The sequence below is a fragment of the Nematolebias whitei genome, chromosome 2 (genome assembly GCF_014905685.2).
Source record: "Nematolebias whitei isolate Nwh7 chromosome 2, NemWhi1, whole genome shotgun sequence".
Classification (NCBI taxonomy): domain Eukaryota; kingdom Metazoa; phylum Chordata; class Actinopteri; order Cyprinodontiformes; family Rivulidae; genus Nematolebias; species Nematolebias whitei.
In genome coordinates, this window is record NC_056499.1 from 15,332,851 (window position 1) to 15,346,289 (window position 13,439).

General features: G+C 41.6%; 2 protein-coding genes across 2 annotated transcripts in view; one reads left to right on the forward strand and one right to left on the reverse strand.

The window, feature by feature from the left end:
* Window positions 1-3,783: 3,783 nt before the first annotated feature.
* On the forward strand, window positions 3,784-3,966 carry LOC119429780 (cortexin domain-containing 1-like). The gene has a single exon (XM_037697340.1). The coding sequence runs from the start codon at window positions 3,784-3,786 to the stop codon at window positions 3,964-3,966; it is 183 nt and encodes a 60-aa protein (XP_037553268.1).
* A 3,823-nt stretch (window positions 3,967-7,789) lies between these two features.
* The window catches only part of fah (fumarylacetoacetate hydrolase (fumarylacetoacetase)), a 14,803-nt gene continuing 9,153 nt past the window's right edge, over window positions 7,790-13,439 (reverse strand). The window contains exons 11-14 of the mRNA XM_037697348.1: window positions 12,816-12,862; window positions 11,219-11,320; window positions 10,272-10,389; window positions 7,790-8,252 (exon numbers count right to left, since the gene is read on the reverse strand). Coding sequence (XP_037553276.1) covers window positions 8,176-8,252; window positions 10,272-10,389; window positions 11,219-11,320; window positions 12,816-12,862 — 344 coding nt within the window. The 3' untranslated portion in view covers window positions 7,790-8,175. The remainder of the gene's footprint in view (window positions 8,253-10,271; window positions 10,390-11,218; window positions 11,321-12,815; window positions 12,863-13,439) is intronic.

Genomic DNA, 13,439 nt, shown 5'->3' on the forward strand with positions numbered 1-13,439 from the left:
GCAGTAAAGTGGACACATGCAGCTGTAGCAGCAGTAATGTGGACACACAGCTGCTGCAGCAGTTTCCTCTGTGAGATGGAGGCAGTATGTGTGCAGCTCTCTGCTCTCTCTGCTGTCTGTGGGGCTCAGGATGCAGATAGGTGAAGCTGCATCAATGGGGGACTTTTCTCCTCCGCTCTCCATCTATCCGGACCGTTGTTGTTTTTTTGTCCTAATCCTGCTACTCCGGAGCTCTTCACCTAACACGCCCCCCTCCCCCCACCCCATAACCCCTCCACCCTCCTCCTATCTTTTCACAGTAGCTCTGCAGGATGTGAGGGAAGAAGGGAAGAAGGTAAGGAGACCTGAGAATCCTGTCTCCGCTTGACTCTTTAGGTTGCTTGATAATCATTTGTATCGATCCCGACGTGAGCAGCTCGTGTGTTTTGGGAGAGCGTTCTAGCATAAATTTCAAACTGCATGAACATTTTCTGATTGTGCATGAGAGGCTGGAATGAGGGCCAGAAACACCTGGATCGATGTTTCCATGTTCCACAGCTGTAGGAAAAACATGCTGACTACCAAGGAGACATCAGATATATTTATATTCCAGACAAAACTGAATATTAATGAAGGTTTTATAACTGCATGAATGAAAGGCATTTATTAGTGTTATTCATAAAAAAAAAATTCCTACACTTTCTTTTACTTTTCAAGCAGTGAAATGTTCTCAGAGGTTTTAATTATTTGCCTAAATTACTTATAGTTACTGCATCAGAACCTTAGTATTCCAAATGATTCAAGCTAAAACGAGATGTTATGTGAAAATTATTCTACGGTTCTCTTGAGTCTCTAGTGGTTGGTTTAAAATTTAAACGTTTAAATCACATTTAATTGAAAATTTCAGCTTATAAATGTAAATAATGAATCTTCTTCCCACACCAAAGTTAGTCATGGAGTTCCTCAGGGTTCAGTGCTTGGACCAATACTCTTTATTTTATATATGCTTTCATTAGGTAAAGTTAGTAAACATCTTGAGATAAATGATTATTGTTATGCTGATGATACTCAGTTATATTTGTTCATGAAACCCAATTAATCCAATCAGTTACTTAGACTATAAGCATGTCTTAAAGACTTAAAAACCTGGATGACCCTTAATTTTCTGCTTTTAAACACATACAAGACAGAGGTTGTGGTTTTTGGACCTGATCTTAAGAATCAATTTTGCAGTCTTTCACTTCCTCTGGATGGCATTAATTAGGCCTCCAGTTCTAATGTTAAAAACCTTGGTGTTTTTTTTAATCAGGATATGTAATTTAACCCTCACATAAAACCATTAATAGGACTGCATTCCTCCACCTGCGTAATATATCTAATATTAGGAACACCTTTTCCAAAAATGGTGCAGAAAAACTGGTCCATACATTTACCGGTATCACATCTAGGTTGGACTATTGCAATTGTTTATTACTTGGGTGTCCAAATACTTCTTTAAAAAGTCTTCAGTTGATCCAAAATGCTGCTGCCAAAATTTTAATGGGAGTATATCTCTCCAGTTTTAGCTTCTCTCCATTGACTCCCTGTCAAATTCAGACTAGAGTTCAAAATTTTACTTCTAACCTACAAATCTCTCAACAACCTACTGGTAGGTCTATCTTATATTACAGATCTTATTGTTCCATACTTTCCTAACAGAGCACTTCGCTCTCAGACTGCAGGTTTACCTGTGGTTTTTAGAGTTTCCAAAAGTAGAATGGAGGCAGATCTTTCAGTTATCAGGCTCCTCTCTTGTGGAACCAACTTCCAGTTTCTGTCCGTGAGGCTCACATCTCGTGTACTTTTAAGATTAGCCTTAAGTGTTTCCTTTTTTTTATAACTCCTATAGTTAGAGTTGACTTGGGTTTCCTGAGGTATCCCTTAGTTATGCTGCTATAGGCTTAGACTTCTGGAGGACAAATTGACCACATTTCCTCACTCTTCTGCTGTCTTTATTTGCTCTACTCTACCTGTTTGTATGGGTAAGTATTTCTTTCCTTAACGTGTTTTTTTGGTCATTCCTCTTATAGAATGTACATCTGGACCTGTCATTCTGTGTTTGTCTATTTCTACTTCCTGTCCTCTCAAACCTCAGCCGGTCAAATCAGATGGCTGCTCATCCTGAGTCTGGTTCTGCTGGAGGTTTCTCCCTGTTAAAAGGGAGTTTTTCCTTTCCACTGTTGTCTTTGTGCTTGCTTAGGATGGGGGACTGTGATTAGATGAAGATCCAACACAATCTGCTGGCTTCCTTAGATAGATAACTTTTACTAATTGGCTTATGTGTGTGAATGTTTTTGTACAGTGCCCTGAAAAGATATACAAATAAACTGAAATGAAATGAACAAACTCTCAGGGATTGTCAGAATGAGCAGCAAAATTTCTGATATAGCCCTGAAGAACCTAACTGACCTACACAAAGTGAGGTCAGTGAAAAAGGTCAGGTAGATTCTGACGGGTCCTGGTCCACTCCATGGTGAGTTCAGGTTGCTTTAGTCTGGATGCAGGTATCTGTGTCCCAGATGTAGAACGAACAGACTGAAAACCTCTCTCAGTAGTGATCAGGCTTTTCAATGAACATTGGTCATTTCTGTACAGTTATTTTAGTGTCTTAATGTCTTGATGCACCTAACTGGTAATCCAACATTTTTCAGTCAGGTCATCTGGACAGTTTCTTTTTTTTTGTGCCGAAACATTTTGCCTTCAGTCCGGAAGGCTTCATCAGTCAAGGAAACACACAACAAAACTGATTCTTCCCCCAACAGCTTACTCCAAAGTGGAACAAACCAGTTCTGCTTGTGCTAAGATGGTCTCTTTGGTACGCCCCCTCCTCCATTGCCGGCCCTCTTCCTTGTTGACAGTCTTGTCAAGCTGGTTGAAAACAACAAAGTCCATGCTCAATAATCCAGGTATCCAGGTGTCCAGATGACCTGACTGAAAAATGTTGGATTGTATACCTGGATTATTGAGCATGGACTTTGTTCTAACTGGTAATATTTTATATACAAACATAAAATTGTAGAAAGTGCAATGACTGAACAAATTTAGATTAATTAAAGAACTGAAATAAATGTAATTGTTCCTAAAATTAAAAGTAACAGTTTTATTGTTTGTTTGTTTTTTAGTCCAAAGTCTCTATGGATGCGTCTATGAGCCCCCCCTGCAATGGTTACCATCAGAACTGTGGAGAACACGAGCTTCCTGAAACTGCAGGTATCTGTCCAACAGAAAGCATGCAGTATTTATAAAATATATTTATAAAATATTTATAGTATCTACAAAAAAAAAAAAAAAAAATCAACAAACCAACAAATGAACCAACAAACAAACAAAAAAAACTAACAAAAAACAACAAACCAACCAACAAACAAACAATCAACAAACCAACAAATAAACCAACAAAAACAACAAACAAACCAACAAACCTGAAATTTGATTCTGGTTTTTGGTCGGTGCTGGTCCAGGATTTTCAGTACACCCACCCCCCTTCTGACACATTTTATTTCTGGAGGCATCCTTCACAGAAAATCATGTTCTTGTGGTCAGGAGCTTCTTGAACGAAGACAGCGCTGGAGAATCAGAAATGAAGAATGTCAGGGTTTATTTTCAAAGAGCACCAACATTTTTATCACTTTTATTGGACTTTTTTCCATTTGCTCTTTATCTGCTCTTTCTACAATTGTTACCTTTATGTGTCTGTGTTCAGGTCTCCATGATGATCCAGGGGAATGTTGGTGAAAGTGAAGACAGTAGCACATGTCAGCTATCATGGAGGTGGAGGCCACAGCAGAACCAGCCTTTGTGGATGTGGACCAGGGCCTGACGCTGGCCGGCGTGGCCTTTCTCTGCCTGCTGCTGATAGCCATGATCATCCGCTGTGCCAAAGTCATCATGGACCCTTACAGCGCCATCCCCACGTCCACATGGGAGGAGCAGCACCTGGATGACTGACACATACTGGACCATTTCACAGCACAGGCCAGAACCAGACAAACCCAGAGAAACAGGAGTTGTTTCTGTTCCTGATCACCTTCAGCTGAAACTCACTGAACAACAGTGGATCCTAATTCTTTAAGAGCTACTTTTGCAGAATGGCACCTGGCTTTGTACCGACTATGTTTAATAGCACAATGTAGTAACAACAACAACAACAACAACAACAACAACAACAACAACAACAACAATTATAATAATAATAGTAATGTGTAAAATTCTTTAGTTTTAATTTTCAATTCTGAAACTTTCTACAGCAGTTGTAATCTATATAATAGATGAAATAATTATTCATAGACACATTTTTTTTTGTCATTACTTTTTATTTTTAAAAGTAGAGAAATGCAACAAAACTACCAAATGAAATAAGAAACATATTGGGCGAACAAAACATACCTTAATTCTGTCTTTCTATAAGGAGCAGTTAGCAGGAAAAGAGACTGGAGGCTTACGGACTGAAATCATTAAACTTTTACATTTCATCTGGCACGCCTTATGTTCATGCCAACAAAACTGGAAATATATTCACACTGTGACCATCTGCAGTTTCCCTTTACACCATCAAAGCTTTAAACCAGGAACAAAACCACCCCCATCTCCACCCCTCAACACTAAATGTCCATGGAGGCCTTTAATGCTCATCGACCCTTTAGCTGAGAAATAGACATTAAAGAGAAGATTTCATTCTGACAGGTTTAATCCAGAGTCAGGCTTTGTTCAGCTCCTCTGATTTGTTCAACTGTTCCCAGAAAGACCCTGAGAGTTGACACGGTCCACGTGTAGCTCAAAAACACACCGGAATGGTTCAGATCCCATTAAAGGCTGTTGTTTAACCTGTGTGAGGGTCCAGATCCACACAAGATAGACTTGTTGAAGGTTGGGTTCTGTTTGGCTTTTGCATCTTTGTAATTGACCACAGCAAATCGGCTCAACTATCTTCCAAGGTCTTTTAATTTGTTAAAAGCGGACTTATCACCCAGGCTGAAACACGTCCAGTTTGTCTTTGTCTGGCTGGTGGGTGAGGCTGATTAAGTCTTTTTATTGCCTTTAGAAGACATTAAGTCAGTAATTAATTGGGTTGCGAGTTACAAGTTGTAAAACAAGGGAGATTTGCAAGTGCTTAGTAACCATTAATGGCCAACTATTATTAGCATTACACGCTAATAATGAACTATTCTGCATTTTATGCAAATAAACATTGCAGAAACATGTTCATAAAAAAAGTTATGATGTTTTCAGTGTGCAACCAACTTACTGAAATAAAATATGTGCAGGTAGACAGTTTATTATTGCAGATACCAGTTATATTTTTTAATCAAGGTTCTGAGCCGTGGACTGGTGAGAAACTCCAGAACAATAAAAATCTCAAAAATCACCTTGAGGAGCAGTGCAGCTGATTATTTGGACCTGAAATGCTAAAACTCTGACTTCCAAGTTCAATTAGACACCACCAAGCCATTAAATCACAAGATTCATATACACTGACCCTGTGGAGTGAGAGTCTGAAGGGTTATAATAATAAAAACCAGTGACCAGAGAGACATTTTAAACTATGCATAACAACTGTCCCATTCCCTCCAACACACAATTTTCATGATGTCAGGGTCTAAAAGCAAAAAGAAGTGGGACAGTCTTGGATTAATTGATCTAATATGTTAAGTTGGTCGGATTCAGTCTGACAGAGAGGAACTGTCGGACACAAAACACGTCAGTGGACACCTGTGGACACCAGTGGACATTTTGAGTCTTCAGGTCCATCTCACATCCTGCGTAATATTCAACTTGAAGGAGGTTCACAAGCAAGGAGGTGTCATTCTGTCAAAACCAGTTCTAAAGACTAAAAGTAAAGGTGTAGCTAAACGTATTGGTTCTTTGGAGGGGGTTACTTTAACTACAGAAGGTCACCTCAGCTAAATACAGACACAAAGTATGGAAGCGTGTGCTTCTTTTACTATAAAGCACATATGCAGATTTTGTAAGTTTTCTAAATAAAGATGACTCACATGTATGTAAATATATGCCAGTATCGGTATAAGACAATCTGAAGCCATGTTCCCTTTACAGCAGCTCGACTCCCAGCATGACTGTGCTCTTTGTCCGACCCCCCCCTTCACACACTCACACTGTAAAACTGGTCTGACCCAGTCCTGGACAGGACCCGTTCTAACACTTGAACACCGTCATGTTTGCCTTGTTCAGCTGGGAGGTTCCAGTTCCTGCTCGTTAAACTTCTCTCCTACAGAAGCAGCACTTATCATGTATGAAAGGATTGACAGCTGCATGTTATAAAGTGCCTAATTCTTATTTTTCCTGAGGATTCATTTAGGAAAATGCTGTGTTCTGACCCAAAAGTCCCTGGAATGTAAATGAAGCATTTGGATGGGAACTTGTCCATCGTCTCTCTGTTGTGCTTGTAAAGGTGGAGGTGAATGTCAGCTGATCTCCACCTGGAGGGGGACAGTGCTTAAATTCTGTTATCGTTTCTCAAAACATTTTTTAATTTTCTGAACAGTAACAAATACTGAACTTTGTTGGGCTACAGACACACAGTGCATGTGCACTGCTACTGGAATAATACCCATGCGTGTGAATTTGATGATGAAACTTTTACGTTTTGCATAAACAGTCAGTAAAACAGTTGCTGCATAAACTGAAGTTTTGTTGAGTCTTTGTGAAAGCTGTTTTCTGACCATTCACACACACAAACACACCTGCATGAACGAAACAATACACACAGTTCACACCGTGCACTGATCTGGGGTCAGATCAAAGGTGAAGAATACACAAGAGAAAATAAATCCGAAGAACTAGTCCTCTGAACATTGTAAGATTATTTCTTTGTGTTGTCATGCAGGAAATAGGAAATCCCAAAAGATTTAAAAACACTAAACTGTGTTTCAGTTCTGTAAAAAGAAAATGTTCAGAGTGGGAAGTTTACAGGAAAGTTTAGGAGCTGTGGAGTTTTCCACCCTGGATATATACAGTATGTATATATATATATATATATATTTTTTTTTTTGTGCAAACAAAGTTAATATTAAACCTGTTTGACATTTAAAAGCTAATTTCTGTGTAAAATCATGGGAAAACACAAAAACAAACGACACTGAACCTTCTTCTTATAATTGAACATAGAACAGCATCTTACATAGTCATCCTCTCCGCCATCACAGACATCTACACCTCCAGATGCAGGAAGAGGGCCACCTGCATCATGAAGGACCCCACTCACCCAGCACACATACTTTTTGCCCCGCTCCCCTCAGGAAGGAGTTTAAGGAGCATTAAGTGTAGAACCACTACACTGAGGAACAGCTTCGACCCTGAGGCTGTTAAGACTCATGAATCTCTAACCAGGACTGTGAAAAAAATCACATCATGTTGCTGCTGATCTGTTTCATGTTGCTGCTGATCTGTTTCATGTTGTTGTGTTCATTCATACTCAGCTGCTCACACAGACTCATGTTCATGCTGCAGTTTGGCGTATTGTTTTTATGCTACTAGTGTATTTTAGTTAACATTTTTCTTAGTTCCTATCTTAGATCTTACTACTGTTTTGCTTTTACATTTTAATACTTTTGTTGAATGTAACTGGGACCCTGCACACAATTTCATTCCACCACACGTACCACATGTGGCGTGTATGACAAATAAAGAACCTTGAATCCTTGAATCTTCAATCAAACTCCACACTTTATTCAAAGGAAAAGCCTGAAAGGTATTTTTTTTTACATACTGTAAAACAAGATGTTAACAGAACACTTGCTTCAAAACTTCTAAAGACAAAAGAAACAAAAAAAAACTTCAGTCTTTGTTGTAAACAAGTTTGTTGTGTCCTGATGCAGCTCAATAATCCAGGTAGAAAAATCTAACAAGGTTAAGTCAGGTCCTCTGGACAGATTCTTCTTTGTTGAAATGTGTTGTCTTCTCAGTCTGAGACCTCCGACTGAAGAAAGGAAGAAGAAAGAAGAATCCGTCCAGAAGACCTGACTTAACCTTGTTAGAACAGTTTGTTGTCATGTTTAATTATACGTCTGTAAAAAATGATCTCAGTCTTAAAAAGGTAAAAACACAAAGATACTGCAGTCGGTCTGTGAGGTGGGAGTTGGGTACATCTTTATAAGTTCCTGTTAATTTTTTTTAACAATCAACGTTGAACATTTTGGTTCAGGGCTGCAGAGCAGGAAGGATGGTTCCCTGACAAGATCCAAACCCAACTCGGAACCCGTCTCCTTCACAGAAACCTGAGACAAAAGAAACCATTCAGTTACATTTAACCACAGTTAATCAAATTATCATATTTTATTAAATCTATCATATTTTTATGACCTCTTATTTTTAATCAAAATTTGTCATATTTTGTTTATTAAATCGGTCATTTTTTTAATCAAATCTGTAATTTTTTTAATCAAATCTGTCATCTTTTAATAAAATTTGTCATATTTTTTCATCCTCCTTAAATCACCACCTCATCATGGTGGAGGAGTTTGTGTGCCTGAAGGATCCTAGGAGCTATGCTGTCGGGGCCAATTGTAATTGCTCCTGGTAGGGTCTCCCAAGGCAGACTGGTTCTAGGTGACAGGTCAGACAAAGAGCGAGTCCTAAAACTCATATGGACAGAAAACAGCGAGGAGCTCAGTGTCCCTTGCCCAGTTGTGAGTTACCGAGGCCCCACCCTGGAGGCGGACCTGGGGGAGGGGCTTGTTGGCGAGTGCCTGGTGACCGGGTTTCTACCCATGGGGCCTAGTTGGGCTCAGCCCGAATAAGCCACATGGATTTGCCTCCCTGTGGGCCCACCACCTGCAGGAGGGGCCACACAAGTTGGGTGCATGACGGCATGGGCAGTGGCTTAAGGTGCCTTGGTGCTCTGACCTTGGCTTTTCAAAGCTGGCTCTTGGGACATGGAACGTGACCTCTCTGGCAGGGAAGGAGCCTGAGCTTGTGCGTGAGTTTGAGAGGTACCGACTAGACATAGTTGGGCTCACTTCAATGCACAGCATGGGCTCTGGAACCAATCTCCTTGAGAGGTTTTGGACTTGATTCCACTCTAAAGTTGCCTATGGTGAGAGGTGCTGATCTGCTGTGGGTCTGCTCAGCCCCCCGACTCGGTACCTGTGTGTTGAGAATTTTCGCCTATAGATGAGAGGGTATCGTCCCTGCGCCTTCAGGTGGGGGGGATGGGCTCTGACTGTTGTTTGTGCTGCCAGGGAAATTTTGGTCAAAGGTTGTGGATGTTTTTATTATTATGGCTGAGAATATTTTTCCCCTCTGCCCTGAAAACAAGGAGCTCCTCTGTTGTCTCCCAAAACACTATCTTATCTCTGCCCATGAACCATATGTTTGTGTAAATGAAGACTGCAGCTAGTTTCAAGGACACCCCCTGAACTTCAATGAACAAGCTGAGAAGGACAAAAGTGGGCAGTTAACGCAGCTCATGGCTTTTTTCTGCGACTGGTTTTCATGCGTATACATCTAAGTATGTTTATGTAACCTGTCCTGAAATGTGACCTTTCAAGTAAAAGTGTCGGTTAAAAATCTTCACCTGCTGAGAGAGTGGTTCTTTTGTGTAATCAATGTCAGAGAATAAGAGAATTTCTCCAACAGTGCCCATGTGCAAAACTGCAGTTCAGAGTATCCAGCCTTCTTGGAGTCCTTAGCAGGGGTGCTGGAAGGTGCTCCAGCTGTGGACTCTTTTATTCTGCTGGGGGGACTTCACTTCTCATGTGGGTAATGAGAGTGTAACCTGGAGGTGCATGATTGGGAGGAACAACCTCTCTGATCTGAATCTGAGTGGCGTTCTGTTGTTGGGACTTCTGTGCTAGTCACAGTCTTTCCACAACAAACACCATGTTCGAACAGAACGGTGTCCATAAGTGCAAGTGGGACTTTGTAGTTGTATCATCTGATCTACGGCTGTTTGTTTTAGACACTTGGGTGAAGTTAGGGAATTAAACTATAAAGTCCATCACACTGTCCACGTATCCATCGGCAAGCAGGCTTCTCCCATAACTCTCTACTGAAGGTAGCATACCTGTGAGATCACTTATCAGTAACTTACACTTTCTTAAAGAGACACCACACAATTACAACTGTTAGATCTTGGAGGAGTCTGTCTGCTGAAAAGCGTGGCACTTTCTTCATGACAGATTTGTGGCCAAACGATGGCAGCAGGGATGCAGTGAAGACTTTGGGGAGAAGAAACCCTGCGGGGATGTAAACTGAAGCGGGAGGGGTTTCCCAGGAGGTCTGCTCCTTAAACTCACCTGTGATTCTGACTTCATCTCCATCATTCAGGAAGGTGCGAGTTTTTCCTCCTCCAACATCGATGCTCTTTGATCCTCTCCAGGACAGCTCCAGCATGGAGCCAAAACTTTCTGGGTTCTGCAGAAACAAACCGAGTCACGTTAAACACCAAATTCATAGATTTCTTTCACAAAGACACTCACAGACCCAAGTTAACCACAGAACAAAACCCTACCAACCAAACAATGCAAAACTCTGAGGCCGTCTACAAGAAGGGACAGAACTGGCTTTGAAGTCTGAGGCTGAAGACATTCAACATCTGCAGGACGATGCTGAGGTCGTTCAACATCTGCAGGACGATGCTGAGGACATTCAACATCTGCAGGACGATGCTGAGGTCGTTCAACATCTGCAGGATGATGCTGAGGTCGTTCAACATCTGCAGGATGATGCTGAGGTCGTTCAACATCTGCAGGACGATGCCAAGGACATTAAACGTAGTGGCCCGCTTAATAAACTTGTTTGTAAGGCCCGTGCTGATGTGGAATCTTGTTCTTGTAAAGTACTGAATAAAATATTAAAGTGAAAATTTATAAAAATAGTAAATAAAGTATTAAAGTAGTAAAACAACTAGTACTTAAGTAGTCAAAAGTATTACAATAACAAAGTATTGAAGTACAGTGTTTCCCTTAGGTTAATTGCTTTGGCAGGGCGCTCATCTCAGATTTTTTGTTGACAGGATGGGGAGCCCTCCTTGGATAACAGTATGTGAAACACTGAAGTAGTAAATAAAGTATTTATATTTCATTCCATCCTGTAAGCCCATCTGTAACTCGTGACATGACTCGTGAGAAAACCAGAACATGGTTGGACCTGACAGACAAACAGGAGGAACAGAAAACTAAGGGTGTCTCACAGAAATCCCAAAACAAGAACCAGGAAGGACACTTAGCCTGGAGACACTCACAGGCCCACTGATGGTCCCAGAAGCAAGGAGGTCTCCTGGTCTGACGTTGCAGCCGTTCACGGTGTGATGGGCGAGCTGCTGCTTCATGGTCCAGTACATGAACTTCAGAAAGACAAGGAGAGACAGAGAGAAAGCCTGATAAAATTAAATGCATATATGTTTTTACTGTAATAAATATTCATCATCAACTCTTCTTCAGGACAAAAACTTCATCCTTATGCTCAATAATCCAGCTAGATAAATCTAACAAGGTTGAGTCAGGTCCTCTGGAAGCATTCTTTTTTTTTTCATTTAGCCTTTATTTATCCAGGTTAGTCTCATTGAGCCACGAGAACTCATTTTTTCAAGAGAGACCTGTTTAGGGAGCACATGGTGGGGGTTAAGGGCCTTGCTCATGGGCCCAGGGTGGGGCGAATGAGGGTGGGGGCAAGTGTGGGTGTTTCACCTACCCCACCCACAATTTTTTTTTTTTTGATGTTGTCGGGGCCGGGGCGTGAACCGGCGATCTTTGGATCACAAGCCCACCTCTCTAACCTCTGCGCCACCACTCCCCCACTCCCCTTTCTTCTTTGTAGAAATGTTTCTTCTTTCATCCAAAAGACTTATTCAGTCTGAGGAGCTGCAACAAACTCAGTCTTATAAGCAGCACCTTCTCATAGTGGATCAACCAGTCCAGAACTAGCTGCTCGCTCACATGTAAAAGGAGGACCACAGCCTAACAATTGATCATTAGTGCCTGATGGCTGCTTGTTATTCACAGAGAGCTGAGTGATACTTGCAATAACAACATGTAAGAGAGTGACACAGTTGGACATGGAGGCCTCCGCCACTGTTTAACGATGGACGTCTCTTCACAAAGATGGCCTCCTTCACTCCTCTCTCAAACCATCGTTCCTCTCTATCAAAGATGTGAACATCTTCATCCCTGAAAGAGTGACCGCTGGCCTGGAGATGACTGTAGACCGCAGAGTCCTGACCTGATGACGTTGCTCTTCTGTGCTGGGCCATCCTGGGCCAACTAGCAAACTGGTTGATCCTCCATGAGAAGGTGCTGCCTGTAAGACTGAGTTTGTTGCAGCTCCTCAGACTGATGAAGTCTTTTGGATGAAAGATGAAACGTTTCAACAAAGAAGAATCCTTCCAGAGGACCTGACTCAACCTTGTTAAACTTTGTCTCTAAGATGCTGATTCTGACCTGGACCCACAGAGACTGAGGATGCTTTCAGAGTCCAGGTCCGAACAAGTTCTCTTTAAAATGGTAAATGGACTGCACACCTTTCTATCTTATCAATATACTCAAAGTCCTTTACAACACAATCTGTGCTCTCATTACCCATTCATACAGTACTCTACTACATCTATACAAAGACTAATCAGAGCTTTATCACATCCATACACTGATGGGACACACATCGGAGGCAATGAGGGGTTCAGTGTCTTGCCCAGGGACACTTCAGCATGTGACTGCTGGTGGAATGGAACTCCCTAACATTGGAGGACGACTGCTCTAACCACTCAGCCACAGCCACTTTGGGGCCACTTAAACCTCAAAGAGAAGAGAATCTTCCTGAGGTTTAGTTTCAGTGACGTATCTCACCTGGAAATTGGACTTGCAGATGTTGACGTGGTTGTCCATGTCACGTCCTTTTAGGACAAACAGAAACACAAATGTTAGCAGCTGGACACATTCAGTCAGTCTGAAATCAGGAGAACCTAGTTCTACCTTTGGAACTGGGTTTGTTGACACTGGTTTGAATGGTTGTGGCAGGTCAGAATCGGTGCATGGCCCAGAAGATAAAGTGCTTTAACTGCACACACTCACTAACATTTGATCAAAGATCAGTATGACCCAGTTGAATCAGAATGTCCTGGTCCGTTTTCCTCCCGTCTCAGTGACCGAGCTACAGCGACCCGGTCAAAAGTTACACAGACACTATATGTGTGTGTGTGTGTGTGTCCTTGTTTATGCTACTTTGTGAGGCCCATTTTTCCAACTTATACTACATTGTGAGGACCAACTGCTCCTTATGGGGCCCAAAGCCCAGGCCCCATAAGAAGAAGTCCCGTTGGTGGGTTAGGGGCTAGGTTTAGGACTAAGGTGTGAATTGAGGATGTGTTAGGTTTAGGGTTAGGTATGTACTGGTCATGGTTAGGCTATAGAAATGAATGAAAAATGAATGGAAGTCAATGCAAAGGCCCCACAAAGATAGCAAAACAAACC

Bases quoted from the DNA above. Each gene is read 5' to 3' on its own strand.
- LOC119429780 (XM_037697340.1), top strand. From the start codon at position 3,784: ATGGAGGTGGAGGCCACAGCAGAACCAGCCTTTGTGGATGTGGACCAG.